The sequence below is a fragment of the Amia ocellicauda genome, chromosome 20, assembly GCF_036373705.1.
Source record: "Amia ocellicauda isolate fAmiCal2 chromosome 20, fAmiCal2.hap1, whole genome shotgun sequence".
NCBI lineage: Eukaryota > Metazoa > Chordata > Actinopteri > Amiiformes > Amiidae > Amia > Amia ocellicauda.
The window spans coordinates 12,145,877-12,171,233 of NC_089869.1; the positions used below are offsets into that span (position 1 = coordinate 12,145,877).

Sequence of the window (25,357 nt, forward strand, 5' to 3'; positions counted from 1 at the left end):
GATAAAATATGTATTTTAAAATGGCAAGATAGTTTCTACTAAGATTGTCCTGCACTATTATAAAACATTTCAGTGAGGAAAGTAGGAGAAACAAATCAGAGATATGCAATGAATATTCATTTATTTGCTACACAAAACTACACAGATAAAAACTATTTAAAAATACAGTAAAAGACTAACTGAATGACTGGCTTAAATAAGTCAGTACATTCTTAACCATTAATAAAATTAAGTGCAAAGCAAGATCTTATGTAACATAAGATCATATATTATATTATGTATGCACTCTTGATCTGAAAATAATCCGATCAATCTTTTGCCTGAATATTATGAAGCAGAAATGGATTGGAAATTAATTGGATAGTGGAGATAGTGGACATTTTAACCTCACAGACTGAGGTGTGTGAAAAGATACAAAAATACAGACAAAGCTGATGAGGTGAGAGTGAAAGGGACCAACACTGCTCAGAAATTCAGCGTCTCTGACATCATCTTCCACCATCGCTCCAGCTGCTGCTCTTCAGTGTCTTTCTGCTGCAGATTCTTCAGCTGGAAATCCACCTATTGGACAGGAAGTCACAAATCCATTTGGGGATGGAAATGAATTTCCTCACAATGTAACATATCCCCAGTCCTGTCCCTCACACAGAATAGAAATGTCTCTGTGTGAAATTGGAATCATGTTTAATTTGCTATAAACATGTATAAATGTATAAAAACTGACAAAAAAAATTATCAACTATTGTCAACCTCATGCAGAGTGTTATATAATGTTATGAATTGTATAGGTGTGCAGGAAACTTCATCCATTGTGATAAACAACATATTATTAAAAACAACACCACACGAAATATCTACATTTGTTCATGTCATATTTATTTAATGAATCCTGTTTTAAATGTATCCCTGTAAATACTGCCAGCATAGACTTTTATGGTTTAAGCAACCACTCCTAAAAACACAACAATAAATAAATATGACATATTTACATAAATGAAATAGCCCATTCATTAGTAAAATGTTAATAAACTAAATATGTTAATAAATATAACAAATTATATAAAAGTATATATTTATTTCTTCAAAACCCTGTCTTTTAGGTTTCATTACCTTCTGTGCAGGATTGTGGGGGACGCCCACCTTCCGAGTGACAGTTTCATAGCCTGGAGCAGAAGCTGTGACCTGATACTCCCCTGGTACCAGCAGTCTCCAGTAGTCCCCATCTTCAGCTTGAGAAGAGGTTTAAAAAGGTAATATACTTCATGTCCATCATCAGAAACTCAACAATAAATCACTATGGCTATTCTGAATTTTATCCTATGGTTACTCATTTATTTTTGAGTGTTGTGCCAGAAATAGAACTATAGACATGCTCAGCTTTGTGTCAGTGACCACATTATAAATTAAATTCACATCCTGAAAAGATCCTTCTGAAGGGGTTATTCCACGTCTGAAAGGTATAACTTATTTGTGACCTTATACCATCTGAATTGTCCCATTCATTAATTGGAAACTGGCAAACCTGTAGTGATGTCATGGCTAATGCCTTTAACGGAGATGGTTGCATTTGCAATTGGGTGTCCCTCACTGTCCGTAACGAAGCCTTTTATTCCTCTGTGGACCTAAAAGAGAAAGGGGGGGAAAAAAATCAATGCACTCGATCATATTGATTGTTGTAATCGGTTTCATCTGAGAAACCTTCACGTGACGTTTCATGTTTTATTACACATCAGTGGAACCTATTCTGGTAGGTATTAGCAAAGCAATGTGGTAATAAACATCTAAAACTGTGGCTTTTAAATGTACACGCGTCTTTGCCATGCATGACTGATGGAAGGCCTTACCTGTTGAATGTAGTTAATGAGTGAAGCCTTGTTGTCAAGCCAGTATCCCTTTAAGTGTGATGCTGGGGGGAACTTTTCACAGCTCAGTTCGACTGTAATCTCAAAGCAATTAGTGCTGAGATAATTAAAATCCTGCATACCTGCAGAAAACAACAAAACCTTAGAAATATTGAAATTCATGCATGTTGTGCTAATTAAGAAACGAAGACCCATAAGTCAGCTATTACGTCAGCCCTGCAGTCAAAAGCACTGCAGTATCAAAATTAATTTTAATGGATAGAATGTGTAGAACGATTGGGCAAAGGTAAGAATTCAGAATAACCCCCAAATGAAAGGTGTATTAAATCATGGAGGGAAAAACTGAAGGACTAGCTTAGGTCCAATAGGTCAATACATATATCCACATCAAACAAGATTTGGTGGTTTATTTGTTGTCATATTTTGTACCTCCAGGGACACTGTACCAGGCTGCTCCATTCGTTGTTCCATTTACAAACTTGTCATCTCCTTCCATGTCACAAGGGGGTCGGTGGGGGTTGGACATGATGGGGTTGTTGGAAGCGTAGGCCTCAGCCAGGCTTTTGAAAATGGCGTCGTCGGGGCAGGGGGTGTACTGTTTATCGGCACCTGAATGTATCAACAACAGTTCATTCTCAGGACAGGAACACTTAGACATGTCTGTTCAGCTGTTCAGATCTGAGTGGTACAACAAATCTTGTTCTCAACACCAGCTGAAGGAATTTATGGATGGTTTTAAAAGCTCAAGATGTTAGTAAATTGCTTGTACCATGTGTTGTTGCATAACAAAGACTTCTGCAAATGAATGCCCTTAATACCAAAATCGTAATTATCTTCAAAAATATATACAAGAACTAATTGTGCGGCTTATGTTACCTGTTCTTGTCTCGTCATATGGATAATTAGCCACGATGTCTCCACCGTGGAGATTAGCTGACAATACAAAGGGAATTTCCATTATCCACTTGATGACAGCCTTAGTCTCAGGGGCCAGCTGCAAATGGAGATTTAGCCAGATGAAAATTAGCATGGCAAGACATTCATTTAGGGTTTTGTTACAGCAGGAGTCAGCAGCAATATACATTCTTCATTCTTGAGTGCGCTTCTACTTTGTTCAATTACTGCAACGATTCAGACAGGAGGTTTCAAAGATATTAGTCGAGCGTGAAATGTCTTGAGGTCTATATGCATATGCTGCTTATCGAGCTGCTGCAGTGTGTAATTGTGGGACGGACACGGTACAAGGCAGAAATTAAACAGTCAAAACGTGCCTCTGTGCATTATCCGCCTATGGGTGTTTGATTATGTGGAGTCAAACACTCTCTGAACTCGGGTCAGATAGTGAAAACACGATATGTAATGATGAGAAACATTCTTCCGGATAACAGCTTTGTGTTGCCAACGTCTCCCGTCTGTAATAATAGGACTCCTGGTGCTTTCTCCATCTGTTCTATGTTACTCTCTTCTCTCCAGAGTGATATGGAGATTTTATTGTGTATTTAAACATAGAATATGCTAGGTTTAACTGCCCATACTTTTAGCAGGCCTGAATTTGCCTTTTTTTGTTTTTACATATTGTGGTAAACCCCAGGGCATGGTCCTTAATGGAAAATATGTGAGGGCTAGGGAAGGGAAGGATATTACCCTGTTCGGCTTATATAAGGGGAGACTACACTCTGTTAAATGTCTGCCTTCAGAAACACTCCATGTCCCAGAAGCCTTTGCAGATACTGTGCCAGGCAACATACTTGCACTTGATCAGAGCTATTGAGGCCACTAACGGTGGGGAGAAGGAGGAGTGTGGGGGTTGCTGTTGGCTAGAGAGAAGCGGATTTTCTAGTTTGTTCTGTGGAAAGCTTTTATTTATTTGACCCTGGATTGCAGGACTGTCTGGTAGCTGTATATGGATTTTGGATTCTTGCATTTCCCCTACTAACAACAAAATACATGTATCTTCTTGTTTCTAGGATGCAGTGCTTGTGAATAAGGCTTTGATGGTTAAATAGTGTTTGTTTGATAATTATATAAAAATGCAGGGACCAAACATGATTAATTGCATCATACAGACTTGTGTACCTTGTTGTCATCCTGCACCCGGTCTTTGATGAGGTGGAGGAGGTGGTTGTTGGGCCCTGCTGAGTGCTCGTTCAGATACACTATCCTGTCCAGGTCAGGAAAATTCCGGTTGAGGTCCACACCCTGAGCGTTGGCCCTTCCCAGAAGCCAGTCTTTCGCTCTACCTCTCTACAAACACAAGGACATATTGGAACTCCAAAAGCATTCTAGAATGGCGTGCATTCAATAACCACTGTGGATACATTAGCCTAGCAGCATGGAGCCAGTATTGTCAATAAGACCTTGCTTCCCTGTACATGCAAAATGCAAATGCCCAGTGTTCCTGTGTTTAAAGTGATGTGAACCACAGAAGCATCAGACTGACATCAGGTGTAGACTGACCTGCGAGGCGGCGAGCTCAAAGCCATCAGGGTTCATGGAAGGGAGGATGTGTATGCGCGTGCTCTGAATAAGGTTCAGAATGGTGTTGTTCCCCCTCTGGTACTCGCTGCACAGGTGTTGTGCCAAGTAAATGAGCAGTTCTCGCCCAACCGCTTCATTGCCGTGCATGTTGCCCACAAATTTAAACTCCGGCTCTCCTGAATGCGTCGTGAGAAAAGAATAGAAGTGGTTAGTGTGACTAAAGGAAGCCCAGCTAATCTTATAATAATGGAAGGACCGAACATCGGTTAGCTTGCCCTTAACACAAACATGAAGTCTGCTGAATTTGTTTTTGCCCTTCCTGAATGTCGTCTCACTAGAAAAGGTACAGATACAAGAGTGGTTTGAAAAAAACATGGTCACAACAGTGCAATTCATGTAAATAGTACCTGCCCGTAAAGAGTGAGCCCCATGAACTGAGTTTTCTCAGTAGGGTATCCCATAAATAAATGAATAAATCAATAAGTAAATATCCTAGAAGCAAGACTATGTACAGCTTAATCCCTGTGAACAAGAAAATGGTGTCTCGGCTGTGCTATTTAAGCAGTTTGACCCAGAAGCCAAGCTGTGTGCTATTTAGGCAGTGTTGACGAATCAAAAAAAATAAAAATGAATGTGGCCAAACTAGAAGAAGCTGGTCCAGCTTGTTCAGAAGTCCAATGGTAATAATTTCCTAAGCAATGCTCAACTTGAAGTTAGTGTGATGGGCAAATCTGCAACTAGACCATAAGTATGTTTGGGACACAAATTGACATTTGACTATTTCTTGTCTACTCGCAAATTATGTTGGAAGTAGACCAGGTGAGAGATGTTCAACAGCAATACATGTAAATGGTAACATGAACGTTTGGGCTTGTTTCAGTGCTGTCTGAATAAGAAATATAGGAAATGTGTATATTTCAATATATTCCCTCAGGAAGGCACCCAGCAGATTAATGGTTTGTTTTTCAACTATATAATTACCATAAACACACAGCTGGAATAAAACTTAATTAGAAAAGAAAAACAAGACTAATGTACTAATAACACCACTCGCCTAACCCCAATTTAAACAGTCTATGAACAAGTAAACAAACAAAACAACACAATATAAATAAGTTATGGGTGATTATTCTGACTGAATGGAAAAACAGATAGATAGATGTGTATAAGCACAACATGGAATATTCTGAAAAATAATAAGTTTCCCAATTTTAACTTTGAATTAATTCTCTATAAGATGGTTAATGAAACTCCAAAACAAAAATCTATGTCTATGTCTAATCCTTTCTTAGTTCAATTTCAGTAAGATTTGCAGGGCATTGCATAAATACACATTTTTATACACACACGCAATTAATGTTATTTAGTAAAACCTGAAAAATGAATTGATGACTTCGCAGTCAATATTTTCTCTTCAATGTGGTTGTTCTATAGCTTTGTTAATCTTCCCTGCAGGCAATGGAGATGTTAATCACAGTGGTTAATGAGGGTGTTTCTCTGTGTGATCTCAAGGACTTAGATCCAGGTCCTTGGGGCCCCCAGAGAACAAGAAAATGCCCTTTTGTCCTTTCTTGGCAGTTGTTCCAGGTAGGTTTCAAAGATCTGTGGCTGTTTGGGGCTTTTTCTTTTTGGACTGAAGTGAGCAGCTATGCATTAAATCAGTGTTGAAAGCCACAGAAATTATAACGTTTTGTCATTTTCATCCTAGATTTATTTGTCAGCAATTTCTAACTAGCCAGTAGTCAATATTAATTTATTTACGGCTTATTAGGTTTCACTCCCAGGGCAAGGACATAAATGGCCTCCCTTTCTGAAACTCATATATTTTGGTCAATTTAAAGTGAACGCTGAAAGCATGGGCTGTCAGGCTTGGGAATTTTGCAAGATGGTGACATTTTGAGCATTATTGTATTACACATGTACAGCAGTTGTGCTCATCGTGAATATGGCAATTTGGACAACACAAAAACAACTGTAATGATGTTGTGTACATAGTGAAGCTCTCTTGTCCCTTGTGAAAGAAGCAGTTATCTCTCCAGGTAAATGAAGCACAACCCTGTTGCTAGGAGACCTGCTATCTGGTAAGTAAATGTGAAACCTATGATGTATTTTGTTGAGTGTGGAAAATTTGTAAAGAAGCGAGTCTGTGATTATCCTCTCTTTCAAAGGTTTTCAATCTATGGAAAGCAAGTGAGGGATAAGCTGTGAAGCTTCATTGTGCTAATTAATTGTCAAGACACACTCCTCTAAACTATCTCGTGATGTTACGCACTTTTTTCATTTAAAAGATTTCCGAAAGCCCACTGTGCCAAATCGTGCGGAGTGCAAAGGACAGAAAAAGTTGTAAAATTATTGGAAAAGCTTTATACACCAGTGATATACTAGTATATTGTTTGATCTAATTTCCTCTCAATTTTGAAGAAGCTACCCTTTCTGGAATGTTAGGTCTGTACGGCAAATTATGTTGCAGAATATTGTAGGTCATGTAGCACCAACAAAGATAACCGAGAAATATAGGTTATGTAAGCCTTAATAACAATCAAAAAATACAAAAGAATCACATTGTCACATCTTATCACTTGAGAAAACAGAAATGCAGTATCAGTATTTGCATTTCAGATAATTCCCTTCCATATCCTATTTTCAGGGGTTTTAATTTTCCTTTTATAAGGATGCTTTTTCTTCCCCTGGAGGGGAGGCTTGAGGAACGCAATTTGACTGGAAGGACGTCATGAGTCTTCATTACTATGGTAACAGCACTGATCTCATGGGCACAAAGGAGGACTCCCACTGTCAACACATCAGTCCTTTCACTGGCTAAAAATAGGCTATGGGTCACAGCAATGCAGAAAACCACTCGGCTCGATTTGTGCTCAGTATGGGTGATTGCTTTTACAGCTCAGCAAAAAGAAAACCTCAAAATGTCTTAAAGCAACTTCTTACAGAGAGTATGGCATGAAAGCAGTTGTTTAGAAATGCAGAGGAGGTAATGCAGTATTACGAAGGAAATGCATCAGTAATATCTATCAATCTGTGTGTTTGTATGTGTGTGTCATTTTGAAGCACTAAAATGATGCAATCTTTATATTTGCAGCCTTTTTTTTAATATAGTCTTTTAACCTCATGGAAGACACTGTAAATGATTAACATAATAGTCAATGTTACTGTGAATGAAGATTATTCACAGATTTTTCTATGGATTATTTATGTGGGGTCTCTGTCTCTAAAGGGTTAAGGTTTGCAGTGCTGTAGTAACTCGTTGCAGGGAGTGGCAGATAGTTGTGATGGAGGTGGGGGAGGGATGAGGAGGTCAAAATATCTGTCTAAAGCAAAGGCCTTGACTTCCTATCGCATGTCCGTCTTAAGCAAAGATTTGCTCTCCTGCCTCACTTAAAAAGGGAGAATTCAGTTCTTGCGTTTATAATAGCTTACTTTGAACAAATATCAGCTTTAAACTGTTTTTATTCATACTGAGATGATTAATAATAACAACAACAATACTAAGCAGGCTATTGGTTGTATGTTTTTGACTTAGGAAATAAAGACACGAAATCTGGGTTGAAATGTTACAAAACGCTTTGTCTCATTGGAACTGATTAGCTTTAGTCAGCAGCTCCCCCACCCCCACCCAAGCCTCAGCCCCCTTGGTTTTACCTTGCAAGCTTTTTTCTCTGTCCTTTTTTATGATCAGTTTTTATGTCGGAGGCTAGAATTCCAAAATACCAATGCATTAGTAAACTAAATACAATTTCCAATCCAGATTGTGCAGGAATCCATGCACAACGTACAAAAGCATGTTGTATTGCAATGCCGTAAAATAATGCATACTTTGCATGATCATTCTGCACGATTTAAAATGATGTATTTTTTTGCAAAACCTTTGAGATCCCCTGCACAGACTGTACGCTGGGGCTGGACAGCGTGCTACTGTTGTGCCACATGCTTTCCTCTGCAGTAGCATTTAAACCATTGGCAGCGTGCGGCGCAGCTTTCCGCAGATCTGCGCGGCTCCTCCTATGGGATGGGCGCGATTGTGCAGATTGGGGCACAACTGCGGGGATCTGCGCACCCCCAACACCACAATTCAAACCATAACAAGATGAAATGCCCCTGACAGCCCCCAATCACACAGCAGTGCAGCCGGGCCACGCAGGCGCTCATTGGTCCCGCTCACACTGGAGTGGGAGTCCGTCTGCTCGCCTGGCCATTCACGGCCCGGGACCGACTGCGTGCTGGAGCTCGTCTCGGTTTGGAAAGAAAGGAAGGAAGGAAGCAAGCAAAAAAAAAAAGAAGAAAAGAAAACACGCCACTGTATATACAGTACGCAGCCTCGCTTGATTTCATCTGAAGGAGAAGGACGACAGCAAACTCAATATCCAGGAGACCGCGTCCCCCAAACAGACTAGCAAAGGAATAGGGGCCGAGGGAAACGCAGGTAACCATGCTTAGTGCAAGCGCAGTGCATTCACTACACAGCCATACACTTTAAAACCAGCGGGATGCTTTAGCAAATATTGCCTTTTATTGCATTTTTTTTCTTTTCATTGTTGCATGCTTTATGGAAAAACATCGATTCCATATTCGGTCTGTTTTAGTAAAATAATAATAATGCATCTATACTGTCGCCCATGATGTATACAACATTGCAGTCACTGTATTGAATTCTTCCAAACCATGAATTGAGGAATGTGTTATAGTACTGCTATGCATTGCATGTAGTGTTATTTTATTTATTATTCATTATTTTGTTTGTTTTCTAAATGCGTAGCTACAGCGGCTGCTGCGCTATAGGACAACTGCTGTGGGTGCAGCAAAAGCCCGTGTATTTTTACAGTCAAAGCTGGGAGCATCTGCATAATGAAACACAATGAACTGCGCATTTCTTAGACTATTTATCAAATCTGATGTTTGAAAAGAGAAATTGGGTAATACACACTTTTTATGTTATGCATGTGCCTCATTGATTCGTTTGCCTTTACAAAATGCAATCCACATTAGAGGTATTTTGCAGAAGCAAGAACTGCAGCTAAAACTTAAATTGCCATAGCCAATCTCAAGCTTATTTTTTGTGCATATATTTGTACATGTACTGAAAGGTGTTTTTCAAGGACTTGTTTGACAGATGTTACAATTATAGATTTTTTTGGCTTTATGTTGAATCGGTTAGACTTAAAAAATGGATGAAGATGTACAAATTAAACAGGAAGTTGACGACAGCGAAGAATGGAAAGCGTCCCTTCCTGTCCAAGGGCCGTTGCAGAGGACTAACCTCCTTCCTATACAGGGGCAAGCCTACAGTCTCCAAGCTCTAAATGGACAAGCAATTAGCCTCCAAACTGTCCAGCAGCAGAACTACAGTGTGCGGACTGTCCAGCAACAGAACTACAGTGTGCAAACTGTCCAGCAACAGAATTACAGTGTGCTCGCAGTTCAGGGACAAACATACAGTGCTCTTCCTGTTCAAGGAGGAAATTGTATATTGCTTCCTGTTCAGGGACAAAATGTTGTCCAGATTCCTGTGCAAGAACCAAAGGTTAGCCCAGTTAAAGTTGATAGACAAAAGTGTAAAGCAGTTCCTATCAGAAAAATAAAGTGTAAACCAGTTCCCATCCAAGAACTAAAGAGTAGCCCAGTGATAGCTGAGGAAGAAAACAATAAACCAGTTCCTATCCAAGAACTAAAGAGTAGTCCATTGCAAGTTCCTATCCAAGAACTAGAGAGTAGCGCAGTTCAGTTTCTTACCAAAGATATAAAGAGTAGTCCAATAAAAGTTCCTATCCAAGAACTACAGAGTAGCCAGGTTAAAAGTGAGGAAGAAAAGTGTACACCAGAACTAAAGCATAGCCCAGTTAAAGTTACTATCCAAGACTTAAAGAGTAGTCCAGAGAAAATTCCTATCCACGAACTAGAGAATAGCGCTGTTCAATTTCTTGTCAAAGAACTAAAGAGTAGCCCTTTTAAAGTTCCTATCCAAGAACTGAAGAGTAGCCCAGTTGAGGTTCCTATCCAAGAACTGAAGAGTAGCCTACTTCCTGTTCAGGGACAGAAGGCTCTCCAGCTTCCTGATGTTGAGGGACAAGTAAGTGTTGAAGGACAAAAGATTAGCCCAGTTCCTGTCCAACATAAAAGAAAAATGACACCTAATTGTGTAGTACAGGTGGACAATGTGTGTAAACCCCCAAGAAAAAAGAAAAATGTATGCCTCAGCCCAAAAAAAGGGGAGAGCACAGATGTTTTAATGAAGCAGATGGAGTACTCACCCCCTACCTCTCACGCAGAGAAAGACACGTATGTTTTCTGTAAAAAGTTAGGAATAGAACTTGAGGTAACAGAAGATACAATTGAAATACCAAAATTAGACAAGGCTTTGCTGACAAATGGTGTAGTGCTTGAAATCCATAGATTTGCAAGACAAACAGACCTGCCCCTAAAGTATGCTGTATTTAATATTTTAGAATATAACTTTGATCTTGGTCTAGAAAGTGAGGCGCAAAGAATACGTTTTTCTGGGGATGTTTTCTGCCTTGTGCAAAGAATGATCACCAAAAAAAGAAAACTTACAGCATCCAAGAGGGGGGATTTCTGCAAACAAATTTTTCCTTTACCTTTCACACGAAAACCTAGGGTAAAAAAGTCTGAATTGGTACTTGTAACTGAAAGCACTAGTAAATGTGAAACTGAGAAAGTAGCAGACTGGCATGAATTTGAAGCCCTTAAAGCAGATGTAGAAACAAAAACTGAGGTAATAAAGAAGCTGAGAGAAAAATGTGATGCGCTAAAGGATCAAAAAGCACAGCTTATTGAGCAAAGGACAGAAAGAGGGAAAAAATGTCACGAAGTTAAAGCAGAACTCAAGCATATGACGGAGAAGTATGATAAAGCAAAGGTAAAGCTAACCAGGCTGTGTGTTCGTAACATTAATAAAAGGATGAGGCGTCGTGATAATAAGATAAAGGAGCTAGAGAATAAAGTATCAGAACTGACGCAGGAAAAAAATAATATAGCTGCACAATATGAGCAGGAAAAAAATGCAAAAAGAAATCTGGAGCTTCGAAATATCATTCTTGAGCAGGATGTGAAGAAAATCAAATATGAAAAGAAAAAGGAGCATATGCGAATGAATTACCACAAGAAACGTAAAGAGGAAACGAAGGTGAAATATAGTGATCCAGCCTTCTCCATGAGACTCAAAAGATTAAATGAAGAGATATATTTTTGGCAGGGTAGATACACCGAAATCAAGGATGAGATGGACATTTTGGTACAGAGAAAACTACCAACTTATGAAAATGCAAAGTACAATGACAAAATAAGAGAAGTGTACATGGATCTAATGGCAAACATGGGCGTTAGTTCTAACAAGGTTTCTGATGTTGTCAGGCTTGTGTTGGTAAAACTGGCTGGTATGAAAGTAGACAGACTACCAAGGGAAACTAGTTCTAGATCGTTCTATGTAGAAGCAAGACAAGTAGCTCTTCAACAGGTGAAGGAAACCCTTTCTACTGAAACTAACCTCACACTCTGCACTGATGGCACAACTAAATTTGGACATAAATATGGCACAGCAGGAGTCTTTTTGAAAGACGGAACTCGCCTACACATAGGCCTCAGGGAGCAATCGTCAGGTTCTGCTAGTTCTATTCTTCAAACGGTACAAGAAATGGTGCAAGACATCGTGAGAAGTCCAGGGACTGCTGAGGAAAATGTAGTTCGTCAACAAAATGAAGTATTTGCCAAAATAACCAATCTTTTTGGAGATAGAGCAAGCACTGAAAAGAAATTCAACTCCATGCTCTCAGATTACAGGTCAGAAGTTCTGCCTGAAATTGTTGGTGGATATGACAACTACAGTGAATCTGAAAAGGCAAAGCTTTCCCTAGTCAATGAACTTTTCTGTGGTTTGCATTTAATTGATGGTTTGGCTCATCAGGCCAATGCGACACTTTCAGTCTGGGAGAAACTGATATTTGGAAATGATCAGGTGGGTTCCCAATGCCTTCCAAATGCGACCAAAGAAACATCAGAATCTGGAACAATCCGGTTAATCCGGACTGTATGTAAAGCTGTTCATGATAAAGGTTGTGTTGAACAAGGAAAGCCTGTTCAGTTTAAATGCTTTTGGGCGAGCAAAAATAAATCTGACCCAGTGCCACTCTCCCCTTTCAGAGGTCACAGAATTAATATCATTTTTCACAATGCAGCTGGAGTTTATTTTTTGTATACAGAGTTGGTGGAGTTTACTGCTAAATTTCAACATGATAAACCCCTCTTCGCTGAAGTGAATGCAGATTTGAATGTTCAGCAGTTTGTGGCTGGATGCAGGGCTCTTGGACTGGTTTCAAAGTTCATCACTGAGCCACTTTGGAGAGTCTTATCCTTGAAAGAGCATGTGTTGGAAATGAACGACCGGTACCAAACTCTAGTTGCCAAGCTAAAGGAGTTGCAGAAAGATGGAATGAAACTGGTCAGAGGGGAGATGAATCTGTTCGATGATGTAGAAATGAATGGTGGGCCTGTGTTTGACAACCTAATCGCAAGTGTGAATCCAGAGTTTGATGAGCTGACTGTACAGATTGTTGAATTAATCCTTGCCAGTTTTTTGAAAGTTTGCTGCAGAATGTTAGCTGATCATTTGGAGCATGGCAGGTATGATGAGGTAACCGAAGATGTTGCTGAAAGAATGCAGTCCGTTCCTAAAACGAATGTTAGTTGCGAGAGAGATTTTGGAGTGTTTGATCAGTTGCTCAGGGTCAAGACAAATGCAACAGGCATTGCTCTTGAAGGAATGGTCATGTTCAAAGAGAACAGGACATGGGAGTGGCTCTCTACCTTGGACTCGAAAAAGAAGGAAGAGGTGTTGGCAATAGCTAGACGTTCAGTAAGAGAGCAGAAGGCTATCTTTTGTGAGAGGATAAAGAAAATTAATGAGGAAAGACTAAAGATAAATGATAAAAGACCATGCAAATTACCACAATGTGAAGACAGTGAAATTACTATCAAACAGAAGCTGACTGTTGACTTGAACAATTATGGAGGCCTGTGGGACACTGAAGGACAGGTAGATGAACAGATAGAACATTTAGATGAGGAGACTGCGTCTGTAGCTGTAAATTCTCAACTCAAATTCAGAAGATTTGTTTTGGGTATGAAAAATGAGCAAGGGATTTTCAACACTTCAAAAAAAGGCAGGAATCTTAACCTACAAGATCTTGTGATTAATTTGAAATTGGCAATAAAAAAGCAAGAAGAATCCACACCACAAATCGATCCAACCATCAGATGTAGAGGACTGAATACTCCTAGAAAGGTAAAGGGTACACCAGCAAAGAAAGGGAAGTCTACCCCGCAAAAGGGCCGTAGTCCAGCAGTGAAGGCAGGGGTAGAGGTAACCCCAGTAAAGGCTAGTAATATACCAAGGGTACAGTTTAGCCCAGACATGGATAGTAGTCCAGCATCATCTCGGGATGTTATCAAACAAAAGCAACGTTTTTTGCAAGAAGCTTTTAATCTGCAGGTTAAAGTCCGAGATAGTGGAAGAAAGAAAATGGGCTTGGATGAGTTGAAACTGCCAAAAGTGACCCATCCTGACCAACTGCTAGGAAAGAGAGTAAAGCATGGAATTGAGGAAAATGAGAAAAAAAACTGGTATAAGGGAACAGTCATTGCAATGAGGGAAGAAGGACGAGGGCAAACCTTTAAGCTCAAGTATGATGAATGCCAGATGACCTGGTGGTTTGATTTATGGAAGGACTTCCAGCAGGACAATGTGAAGCTGTTACCACTAACTGCTCACAACCTTCTAGGGAAGAAGGTAGAGCACATGTTTGTAAGTAGCGAGGATGGTGCGGAGACCTGGTGGCCCGGCAGGGTTTTGCGCTGTACAGATGATAGGAATTCATTTGTTATTGAATATGAGGATGAAGAAGTTGACTCTGAAGGCACAAAACTGTTTGAATACCCACTGTTGGATGATTACATAAACAATGAATTGAGAATTTTATCATAATAAGCCAGCAAATCCAAGGGTAAGAGTGCTGTTGCTCAATGGTATAATCATGGACTGTTACCCTTTCTCTCACACAGGTGTATGAGAAACGTGCTTGCATATGGTTGAACTAATTTGTATTAATTGTTATAGAGCAAGGTAGTGTAGGTACTGATCTTTGTAGTTTATTTTATATTGTATGCTCAACATAACATCTTTTTTAGTTTTGATGCCACTTTCAGGGATCCCCCCCAGAATATTGCATAGGCATGGCAGTCTTTTAGATTAGTTGAGGGTGGGGGGGTTGAAGGGGTTGTTGTAACTGTAGCGAACGAGAGTGGGAGGGACAAAGCACAAGCACGTGTGCTTGTGTTTTTATCTTATTTTTCCATTTGAATATAGCTGTGGGAAGCCCTTACTTTTCTCATTCTTTACAATAATGCCTTCAGGTTTACAGAACACCAGTTGTACCCAGTTGCCTCAGTGACGAATGAATGTATTCCCACAGTATTCTTTTTTTATTGATTTTAAGGTCTTAAATGTTTGTCATCCAAGTCCTGTACGTTTAATGTGTGTTTAGTGGTTTGTGCCGTTAGTTTCAATTGTAATCTTCTTTTGGGAAATGGATGAAATTCAACAATGAACAAAGACCATTCACACAGTATTACATAATGAAGATGCATAGCATTATAGTTTGAGCTGGTTATTGTATGCTTGGGATGGAGACAGATGTTAAAATGATACAATGGCAATTTAAAAGTGCTGCTTTCACAATATCATCTTGTTAAAAATCGACTTTTTTAAATTGAGAAATGTGTCAAATATGTAGATGATCAATGGCTTTGGTATGTAAGGAGAAATTTGAACTTTTGGGTGGGAACTTTTATGAGGAGAAAAGCAGATGTTAAATTAATTGACTTAACGGTTAATTACTAAAATGTGCAAAAAATCCCTCGGTCCCCTATTAAAAGTGTTAAAGAAAAAGTGGCATTCTTGGAGGAAGTTCAGTTTAAAAGGATGAAGACGAGCTCTAGAGCCCAGAACACACTCGGGGACCTATCTGTATGGCTGAGCGGGCTTTGAGATTTCAGCTGGCAAATGTGACCTCCCAATCCAGTTAAACACTACAAGTGACAAAGCCTTTATAAATTAAAAAAGAAATAAGAAAATGAATGCTTAATGCTTAACAACTGGTTTTGAAAAGACTTCTCAGGAAAGTGGATCATATCTACCGTAGCAGCACATTCAGAGGAAGTCTGTGGATGCCAGATGAAACCATATACTTCAGTGAAGATTTTTTTTGGTGCTGTACTTTATGCAGCATTTCTTGTGAATATGTTGTTGTTCCAAGAAAGCTTTGGACTTTTCAAGATGGATCATGGGAACAGTCTTTTGAGGACTTTAAGAGACTACCACCAAAAGAACTTGACCACAGTCTGCAAAAAATCACGTGATATTTATAGTTGTTGCTGCTATTTCATAGACTACATACTACTGAATGTGTTAAGCTATGCTATTACTGTGATGGTGGCTAAATATGCCCAACAACCATTGATGCAACCGTTCTTTCCCAAACTAGCCTTTTCTATGTTAACTTTTTTTTCCATGGGTAACATTACAAGCATGCATCATGTTTTACCCTTTTGAAATTACATAAATGTTAAATGTTTTTCTAATCAGTTGAAATTGCAGTAGCTGTAAAATAGAGCTACTGTGTTTTTCTGCACTAGAAAGAGCTACAAATCAGTCATTGTTGGGCTATTTTGCAATCCATGTTTTTTTTTTTATTATTATTATTTTTTTACTAGAAATGTTAAATCAGCCAGATCAATATAAAATGTGGTATTAATAAGCTTGTTTAACATGAACTGTTGTGAATCATGACATTGGAATTGGCACTCCACCACTGGTGATGTGATTTCGGTTGCCTATTTACCCTACCTCAGACTTCAGTTGTGCAATACCAAAAAACACTGTTCACTTTTATCCAGAAAACCTTAGAAAAGGTGCTTTTTGGGGAATCTATTCAGTGATTTCAGAAAGCTACTTCTTAAACATGTGTTACAGGGATAAAGAATAATCATGTAGAATTAATTCTGAATGAACTGCAACTTTCCAATAATTGTGTAGCATCTTTCTTGTATATTATCCCTGTAAACACACAGATGTGTATATAGACTTTTTTTTTTTTCCTATCACAAGATGATAAAATACTTTTAATGTGAATTAATAATGTTACCTGAGCAGTACTTTGGATACTGTACTGTATGTTCTGTTTAGAACATGAACTGATTATTGACTATTGATTATCACTGGGGGGGGGGGGGGGTCAATAATACTATCTACAAAACAAATTGTGCAGGTGTGCATAATCTCATCGGTTGACAGTTTTATAAAGGACCAGAATCTTCCAAAACCTAAATGTTTAGGTTCTGTATTAAATGAAGAGTCACCGTTGTCATACAGTGGTGAAGGCTACCGCTTCATCACTGCTGAAACATACAATAAACAGACTGTCCAGCAGGAAAGAAAACAAATAATGTCCAGGAGAAGGAATGACAGGTGTTGAAGAGAACTGGTGAAGACCTGTGTTCCTGGCTGGAGAGGAGTTGATCTGCCAGCACCTAGGAACAACCAGTCTTCAGCTGCCAGTTCATTACCAGAAACACAAAAAAAGAATCTCAACTGTAAGTCGGCAAACCTTTCCGAGATCATGCTAATTTGTGTCCGATGGTAAACAGGCTGTTGAACCCCTTTCTGTCCTCTCACATGACTTTGGGATGAGTGGGTGGCAGTGGGTGAAGGGTTTTCCACAATTATATAAAGTCCTTTTGAAAATTGTGTAGTGGTTAAGAAATAATTAAGCATTAATGTGCCCCCAGAGATATTTTCAGATGATTCATGTTGGGGAAAACAAATTCATGTGTACCTGTAGCTGTGAATGCAGTATAATGTTAATGCATCTCTGCTTAAGGATGACTTTTTTCTTTTTCTTTTTCCTTTTCCTATTCATTGTTCTCGTTAGTGTTCCAGTGCTGTGTGCACCCTGCATTAAGCAAGCAGACTCGGGAAGATACAGTTGACTGTAAAAATATATTTGCTGCAGTTAATGCTGTGATAATGTGTAATGCTCAGTATCTCCGATGTTGAGTTGTACTTTTTTCTTTTTCAACTTACTGATTTTATTTACTTTTTCTAGAAATTTCCCATGGACTTTCAACAGCAGAAGCTGAACGGAGAAAACTTACAAGTGTACAGTTCATCAAGGGGTAATTATTCTCAACACCCTTTGGTTACAGTGATTAGTAGGCCATGTTAGGGTGCTCATTTGTGTGTAATATAATTATATTTAGTTTTTCTATGCCCTCTCATTTCAGATTAGGGTTAGTTATTGTGCACTTCTAACTTAAATAATTTATACCTCACAAATTGTGGTACACACATTCACTGTTGGATCATAAAAATACAGTTTTGAAATGAATTAAAATGAAATTGAAGTGTCAAATGTGTATCGAATGGAATTATTTAATTGGGGGACATTATACAATTCTATTTTTGAGTGAATATTTATACCATATTTATATTTACAGTGTCATAAGAGTGTTGACATAAACCAGCCATCTGTCCTGTGATCTAATGGTGGCAGACACAAGATGGAAAAAACATGCAAATAAAGCTGTCCATATCTTCCAAAAGTATGTTTTGGTGTTATAATTGTTCTCTTCTTATTCTAGTTGTTCAAGAACAAGCAAATAACCCTGTACCTCTTCATTGTCCGAAGGAAAATCGACAAGGTGCTTGTTTTTTCCTTTATTAGTGGTACCTGGTAATGCAGATGATACTTAGAATATCCAGATTGGTATTCATCAATGATTTTCTTTTTTTTGTGCCCCAGATGGAGCCACTTTTGACTCGCAAGATGGCAACTCGCAAACCCGCAAAGCAACCCTGGAGCTTCACAAGGAAGTCCTGGCTCTTCAGAAAGAAAAGCTCATCCTAGAGAATGAAAAACTTCAACTACAAATTGAAAAGATCAAACTCAGGAAAGCGAAAATATGCAGCTAATCTCTAGGTCGAGCTGAAGTTAAGACGCACAAATTTGACAAGTAATGTTATGTATCAATGTCTTCAGTCAATACACCACCGGCTGATTTAGTATGGATATCTTCTTCAATAAGTTAGCAGTTAACAAAACAAATGTAGAAGTAAATTATGCAAAATACAAAAAGGAAAAAAAAAAAATCTTGCTCAGTATGAAACATGTTTAGATCAACCGAAGAAGTCTTTATGTGCTTTGACTGTATTTTTGTTTTTGATGCATGGGAGAGGGGTGGATCTGTATGACTTCTGTCTACATCGGCAATGGGACAGAGGTGATCATTTTAGACACCCTGTCCACAAGGAGGTTAATGTCCAACTTTGACTAAATGTTTTCATTAAAGGTCCACTGATGCATACATTTTCAATTAATTCTAATAAAAAGAAAAGCACACCATTTGCAAAACTAAGGTCAGGAAGCATGTTACTCACAGTTGTCTTAACATAAGTTGAGCTTTCATATCACTTTCAGTTTGTTTAGTGGTAGGAAGAAACCAGCCAAATTTTGTTTTACTATTGTTTCTAAATTATTGCTTTTTTATGTGTTTTTTTTTTATGTTGGTTTGATTCTGTTTTTTTACATTTTTAAAATGATTTTTCCATAATTTATTTTACTCTTTCTGCTTTTTCTGAATATACTGTACCTTTCTTTCCAATGTTCTCATATTGGAAATAAAACTATTAAATCTATACATATATATATATATATTCCAACTAACGTGTTCTCGCTGGGCCTTCTTTTGATAGGTATTTCTTTTTTCCCCCAAACTCAATTTGTATTATTTTAAACTGGACAAAAATACTTGTATAGACTAGTAATTAATTTGGATGCATATATAAGTAATCTTTATTTTGGAGAAATGCCTTTTTATTATTTCTACTCTGAAACAAATTGCTGGAATAGAATTACAATAGATATACATTATTGGAACACTATTTTACAAATTATGATTGATTATTGTAAAGGTTACAGTTAAGTACTGCTTAATTTGTAATTAATATCAACAGTGGAACAAACTGCTCCATACACTTTGCTATACTATAACATATATCAGTGGTTCCCAAACTTTTTTGACCCAGGGACGCCTTCGCCGCCCACATTTTGGCAGAGGACCCCCACCTACCAAAGGATGAAGGGGAGTGCTGCCAGTAAAAATTTGCAAGAGCTGGGGGAGGGAGGGGGGGGTTGCAGGGTGAAAATTGGGGGGGTGGGGGGTTTGGAGGAGGACAGGAGGATCCACTGCAGCAGTGTTACTGTCCCTGAGAGAGACGGTTCGCTGAAGCAGCTGTAGCAGCAGAAGCAGCAGCACCAGGGCGGCTCAGACAGGCAGGAGCTGGTCTGATGAGTGATTACTGTTCAGTGGAACTATAAAGCTCAGCTGCAATAATATTTATTTATCCAATTGTTCTGTTAGTTTGTACAATACAGTATGCACACAATTTTTAGTTTTTTGGTTTTTTTTTAATCAGAATCAGGGACAAGTTTAAACCTGCTGTGGTAACATGGGGTCTCTGTGAACCCACCCCAATGGTACTGTCAATGTACCAGAGCAGGGTTAATTGTGCCAAAAGATCAACTGGCAAGAGATGAATATATAAGTAAGGGTCCCACTGCAGCAGTGTTAGATGCTACCCTTAGTGAACCCCAAGCGAAGATGTTTTTACAGTAACTGTCAGAAATGCCAGTGCTTAGATTACAACAAACACAGCGGAGCAGTACATTAAAATACACTTACATTTAAAAACATGTGGGATACCCGGTAGATGTAGTTAGAAGCATTAAATACCAGCCATTTGTAACAATCGTAATTTGTTTTGCGACTATGCCCCCCCCCACCCCAAAATAAACAAAATAAAAAACATTTAGCTGCATGACGCCCTGACTAAAACTATAGTGATATTTACCATATTTATAGTGATAACCATGTGAACTTTCACTTGCATATTGCTTTTTAATGTTCAATGTAATATACCGATTGTCATAATGGTTTAACATTAACCACTTATAAAGGAGATGTAGGATAAACGCAATCCATATGTATCTATATATCAGGGATTCCCAACCCGCTCCCGAAGGGCCCACTCTCCTGGTTCTTGTGACATCTTAATTGAATACTTAATTGAAATAAGACAATCTAAGGCTCAATTATGTAATTAAGAGCCCCTTTGGAACAAAACAGCGTGGCTCCTAAGTAATCATAATTAGACTAAATACAACAATTAAGTACTACGGATAACAGGCTTAAAAATGTCCTTCTTTCCCAGTCTATAAATGTGTGTGTGTGTGTATGTCTATATTATTATAGTTTATAATGTAATAATGGATATATGCAGCTGACCGACAGGTAAGCATAGCTGGCAATTACGTTCCGGGCGCTGACGTCCAGCAGCGCAGTTAAGAAAGCGGTTTAACAAGTGGTGAAATCTTTCAAACTTTAATGTCCGCTTTATTGAAGCCCATGATCGAAACCACGCCGCTGCGCTGGGCTCAGTCCAGACGGGCTTACCTGCTTCGTGGAGCCCCGGCCGGTCGCTGATCTCCATGGCCAGCAGCTGGCGGCCCTGCGAGCTCCTGCCGAGGCTGTAGAGCCGAGTGATGTGCGGACATTGCAGCCAGACTCCGATGAGCGCTTGCCGCAGTTGCGGGTACCGGTGATAGGCGAAGGAAAGGCCATCGTCTGCGTCCCGACAGGCACACGATGACAGCAAAACCACCACACTAATAAGAGCAGCCTTCATTTTAGATGTGACACATAGATACAGCTCACAAGACCATGTTATTTCCACCGCCAGACAGTTGGGGGGCTGGGATTGAGGGAAGCAGCCCAGTGCGGTGCGGCTGCTCTTTGTTGTGAAAGATGAATGAAAGCCGGGCTGCTATTTTACTACTTTGGTCTCCATGGCAGCACAGCTGTATCCCACATACAGGACAGTCGTGCAGTCGTGGGTGTACTATTGCATCACGGTGTAAAAAGAAAACATGTTAAACACAATGCTGTTTAATAAATGTAATCCTGTATGCAGTATATTGTATGAAGATGAAAATCAGTACATATATTATAACTTAGGTGTTTTATAAAGAAATAATTTTTACTGTATGATTTAATATGACTGTATAGTAATCTCAGAATCCCTAGATCCCTTGATCCCTAGAGAGTTGAGCAACAATCGTTTTTAAAATGCCCAATCCACCCCCCTTAAATTACACAAGGTGATTAATTTATGTTGACATTTAATCCACCTTGGTTACAACAAGAATAATATTCTGAAACAGAGTGTGTTATATATATATATATATATATATATATATATATATATATACAGTGAGGGAAAAAAGTATTTGATCCCCTGCTGATTTTGTACGTTTGCCCACTGACAAAGAAATGATCAGTCTATAATTGTAATGGTAGGTGTATTTTAACAGTGAAAGACAGAATAACAACACAAAAATCCAGAAAAATGCATTTCAAAAAAGGTATAAATTGATTTGCATGTTAATGAGGGAAATAAGTATTTGATCCCCTATCAATCAGCAAGATTTCTGGCTCCCAGGTGTCTTTTATACAGGTAACGAGCTGAGATTAGGAGCACTCTCTTAAAGGGAGTGCTCCTAATCTCAGCTCGTTACCTGTATAAAAGACACCTGTCCACAGAAGCAATCAATCAATCAGACTCCAAACTCTCCACCATGGCCAAGACCAAAGAGCTGTCCAAGGATGTCAGGGACAAGATTGTAGACCTACACAAGGCTGGAATGGGCTACAAGACCATCGCCAAGCAGCTTGGTGAGAAGGTGACAACAGTTGGTGCGATTATTCGCAAATGGAAGAAACACAAAATAACTGTCAGTCTCCCTCGGTCTGGGGCTCCATGCAAGATCTCACCTCGTGGAGTTTCAATGATCATGAGAACGGTGAGGAATCAGCCCAGAACTACACGGGAGGATCTTGTTAATGATCTCAAGGCAGCTGGGACCATAGTCACCAAGAAAACAATTGGTAACACACTACGCCGTGACGGACTGAAATCCTGCAGCGCCCGCAAGGGTGAGTGGCACTCAGGCAAACCTACAGAAAGAGCAAAAACAAGACAGGGTTTGTAGCTGGATGAGACATGATTAATAAACAGTATTGTAATACATATAGCATGCAGATGAATACAAATTCATCTGTTTTTTGACACCCTGATTGAAATCCAATTGCTAAAATTAGGTATTTACTTTTGACATGCTTTATAGACATACAACTGTTATTTGTTGGTTTACATTCATATATATGCCAATCTTAAAAACACACACCCTCATCCACTCAGACCAGTTCACTGCATCTAGGGATGGAGCAGAATCTGCTCCAAGGATGGGGGCGGTCCTCTGGTCAGTGGGCCAGGCAGTCACGAATCCGGTCCTGGCAATCTGTAGGGTGAGAAAAGAAGGGAAAGGATTGGGGTCCTTGGATCAGTGAGGCATTTCAGGTGACGTGATGGTCTTCTACCTTACCTGTGGAGACATGTTAAAAGTTCAGTACACCATTTACAATTTCCTCTTCTGTTTTAAAGGGAAAATCCCAACAGGTGATGTCAAAGAGCAGAACTCCCAAAGACCAGAAAGTGGCTGGGACTCCTTTGTAGCCAGAATGCAGGATCCACTCAGGAGGAGTGCTGTGCCTGCAGAGAAAAGAAATCAGTTACCACACACATTTTAATTTAATGAAAATATTTAGACTTCTTTTTCCCAGAAATATCAAGTAAGAAGAAACATAAGAAAGTTTACAAAGAAGAGGAAGCCATTTCATCCATCATGCTCGTTTGGTGTCCATTAATAACTAAGTGATCCAAGGATCCTATCCAGTCTATTTTTGAATGTTCCCAAATTTTCAGCTTCAGCCACATCGCTGGGGAGTTTGTTCAGATTGTGACGCCTCTCTGTGTGAAGAAGTGTCTCCTGTTTTCTGTCTTGAATGCCTTGAAGCCCAATTTCCATTTGTGTCCCCGGGTGCGTGAGTCCCTGCTGATCTGGAAAATCTGCTCTGGTTTGATGTGGTCGATGCCCTTCATGATTTTGAAGACTTGGATCAAGTCCCCATGTAGTCTCCTCTGTTCCAGGGTGAAAAGGTTCAGTTCCCTCAGTCTCTCAGTAGGACTTTCCCTTCAGACCTGGAATAAGTCTGGTTGCTCTCCTCTGAACTGCCTCTAGAGCAGCGATATCTTTCTTTGAAGTGTGGAGCCCAGAACTGTCCACAGTATCCAGATGAGCTCTAACTAGTGCATTGTACAGTCTGAACATCACTGCCCTTGTTCTCAATTCTACACTTTTGACAATATACCCTAACACTCTGTTTGCCTTTTTTATTGCTTCCCCACATTGTTTGGATGGAGAAAGACCTAGGACTCCTCACTTTCTCATGCGTTACTTCATCTAGTTCTGTTCCTCCCATTGTGTAATTATAGTGGACATTTTTGTTACCTGCATGTAATACCTTGCACTTGTCCACATTGAATTTCTTCTGCCACAACTGAATATTATCTAAATCCCTTTGAATAGTCTGTGCTGTCGAGATTATATCTGCCGAGCCACCTATTTTAGCATCATCTGTAAATTTGACAAGTTTGTTAACTATCCCAGAGTCCAGATCATTAATATAGATTAGAAAAGCACAGGCCCTAGTACTGATCCCTGTTGAACTCCATTACAACCTCACTCCAGTTAGAAGCAACTCCTGTTATCGACACCCTCTATCTCCTATACATCAGCCAGTTCATATGAATGAATATTAATATCAATTCATAATATCAATGAATCTACTTACATTACCCTGAATGCCTACAGCTTCCAATTTGAGGATCAGTCTTTGGTGTGGAACCTTATCAAACGCTTTTTGAAAATCTAAGTATATCATATCATATGCTTTCACATGATCTACAGCTAAATTAGAAAGACATGATCTGCCTCATCTAAACCCATCGTTTTTTCCAACATTTTACAAGTAATGCAGGTGAGACTGATTGGTCTGTAATTTCCTGACTCAGTTTTGTCCCCTTTCTTGTGGATCTTGTTACTGTAACTAACACAGCAGCTGGACTGATTTAACATCAGTTAAGGCAAACTAGGACTAAGATTAACTTCAATTAAGGCAAAACTAAAAACAAGATTAGCAATGCTATGACTGTCTCACAGTAGAAATCCAATAAATAAAGCTTTCTCTCTCTCACCTGTCCTGTGTCTGACTTGGGTAACTCCTAAATAGTTCTATTCAGTATGTGTGTTTTAATACAGGCCCCATCGTTTGGGCCACCGACACTCACCACTGAAGGTGTTGTAGTCAGAGTCATGAAGAATGCAGCCACAGCCAAAGTCAATGAGTCTGAGCTTGCCTTAACGTCTCAGTGCAGGACTCCTTTCTCATGTCAGTGCTGCAAGGGCTTTACCAGCTGCTGTATGAACCTCCTGGCCTCAGCCTCCTCCAGGCAATTTCCTTGGTCCCCAGCATAGCTCAACAGGTCCTGGCATGTCACAGGCCACTCCTGGACAAGAAGGTATTCGTCAGGCAGCTCAAACCAATCCAGCAGTTGGATCTCTCTGCCAGGGGATGCTGTGTCAAACCCAACCATCTGCATCAGGAGCAGCTCCATAGGAACTTTTACTGAACATGCCCCCAGTCTGCATACAAACATTTCAAATGTAACCACATTTTAGAAAACCACTATTCAAAATCTCCTTTTGAATGAAGGAAAGCATGAAAAATGCTGATGCACATTAATCATGCTGCTTTCTCTCAGCCTCAAACACACACTGTCTCATTTTACTACACAGTTGTATTTCCAGTTTGTATCTGATCATCAGTGAGGCAGGAGAAGTGTTTTGTATTCTCCTCATTCTGGAGGGTTAAACTGACAGGAGATTGGAAAAAAAAATCTATCTTTCAATGGGAATCAATAT

At 39.4% G+C, this 25,357-nt stretch overlaps 1 protein-coding gene and 1 long non-coding RNA gene across 3 annotated transcripts; both read right to left on the reverse strand.

Annotated features, from left to right (window-relative positions):
- Positions 1 to 104: 104 nt before the first annotated feature.
- LOC136716217 (carboxypeptidase E) lies at positions 105 to 21,286 on the reverse strand. 2 transcript variants are annotated; one of them, XM_066693793.1, is made up of 9 exons: positions 20,931 to 21,286; positions 4,320 to 4,516; positions 3,939 to 4,106; positions 2,739 to 2,856; positions 2,292 to 2,471; positions 1,845 to 1,984; positions 1,523 to 1,622; positions 1,111 to 1,229; positions 105 to 561 (listed from the first exon to the last, which is right to left on the reverse strand). In XM_066693793.1, exons 1-9 carry the CDS (start codon positions 21,160 to 21,162, stop codon positions 466 to 468), a joined length of 1,350 nt encoding a protein of 449 aa, XP_066549890.1. In that variant the 5' UTR covers positions 21,163 to 21,286; the 3' UTR covers positions 105 to 465. The 2 variants fall into 2 exon arrangements, with proteins under 2 accessions (XP_066549890.1, XP_066549889.1); XM_066693792.1 differs by lacking the exon at positions 20,931 to 21,286 and adding an exon at positions 7,995 to 8,228.
- Positions 21,287 to 22,272: 986 nt separating this feature from the next.
- Positions 22,273 to 24,847, reverse strand: LOC136716178 (uncharacterized). The gene is made up of 4 exons (XR_010805130.1): positions 24,724 to 24,847; positions 22,919 to 23,085; positions 22,721 to 22,834; positions 22,273 to 22,490 (listed from the first exon to the last, which is right to left on the reverse strand). It is a non-coding gene; the product is annotated as an uncharacterized LOC136716178 (long non-coding RNA).
- Between the last annotated feature and the right edge of the window lie 510 nt (positions 24,848 to 25,357).

Coding starts and splice junctions, on each gene's coding strand:
- LOC136716217 (XM_066693793.1), bottom strand. CDS start 21,162: ATGAAGGCTGCTCTTATTAGTGTGGTGGTTTTGCTGTCATCGTGTGCC. Junction 4,107..4,319: donor TTGAGCTCGCCGCCTCGCAG/GTCAGTCTACAC, acceptor TTGTGTTTGTAG/AGAGGTAGAGCGAAAGACTG. Junction 2,472..2,738: donor ATATGACGAGACAAGAACAG/GTAACATAAGCC, acceptor TGATACATTCAG/GTGCCGATAAACAGTACACC.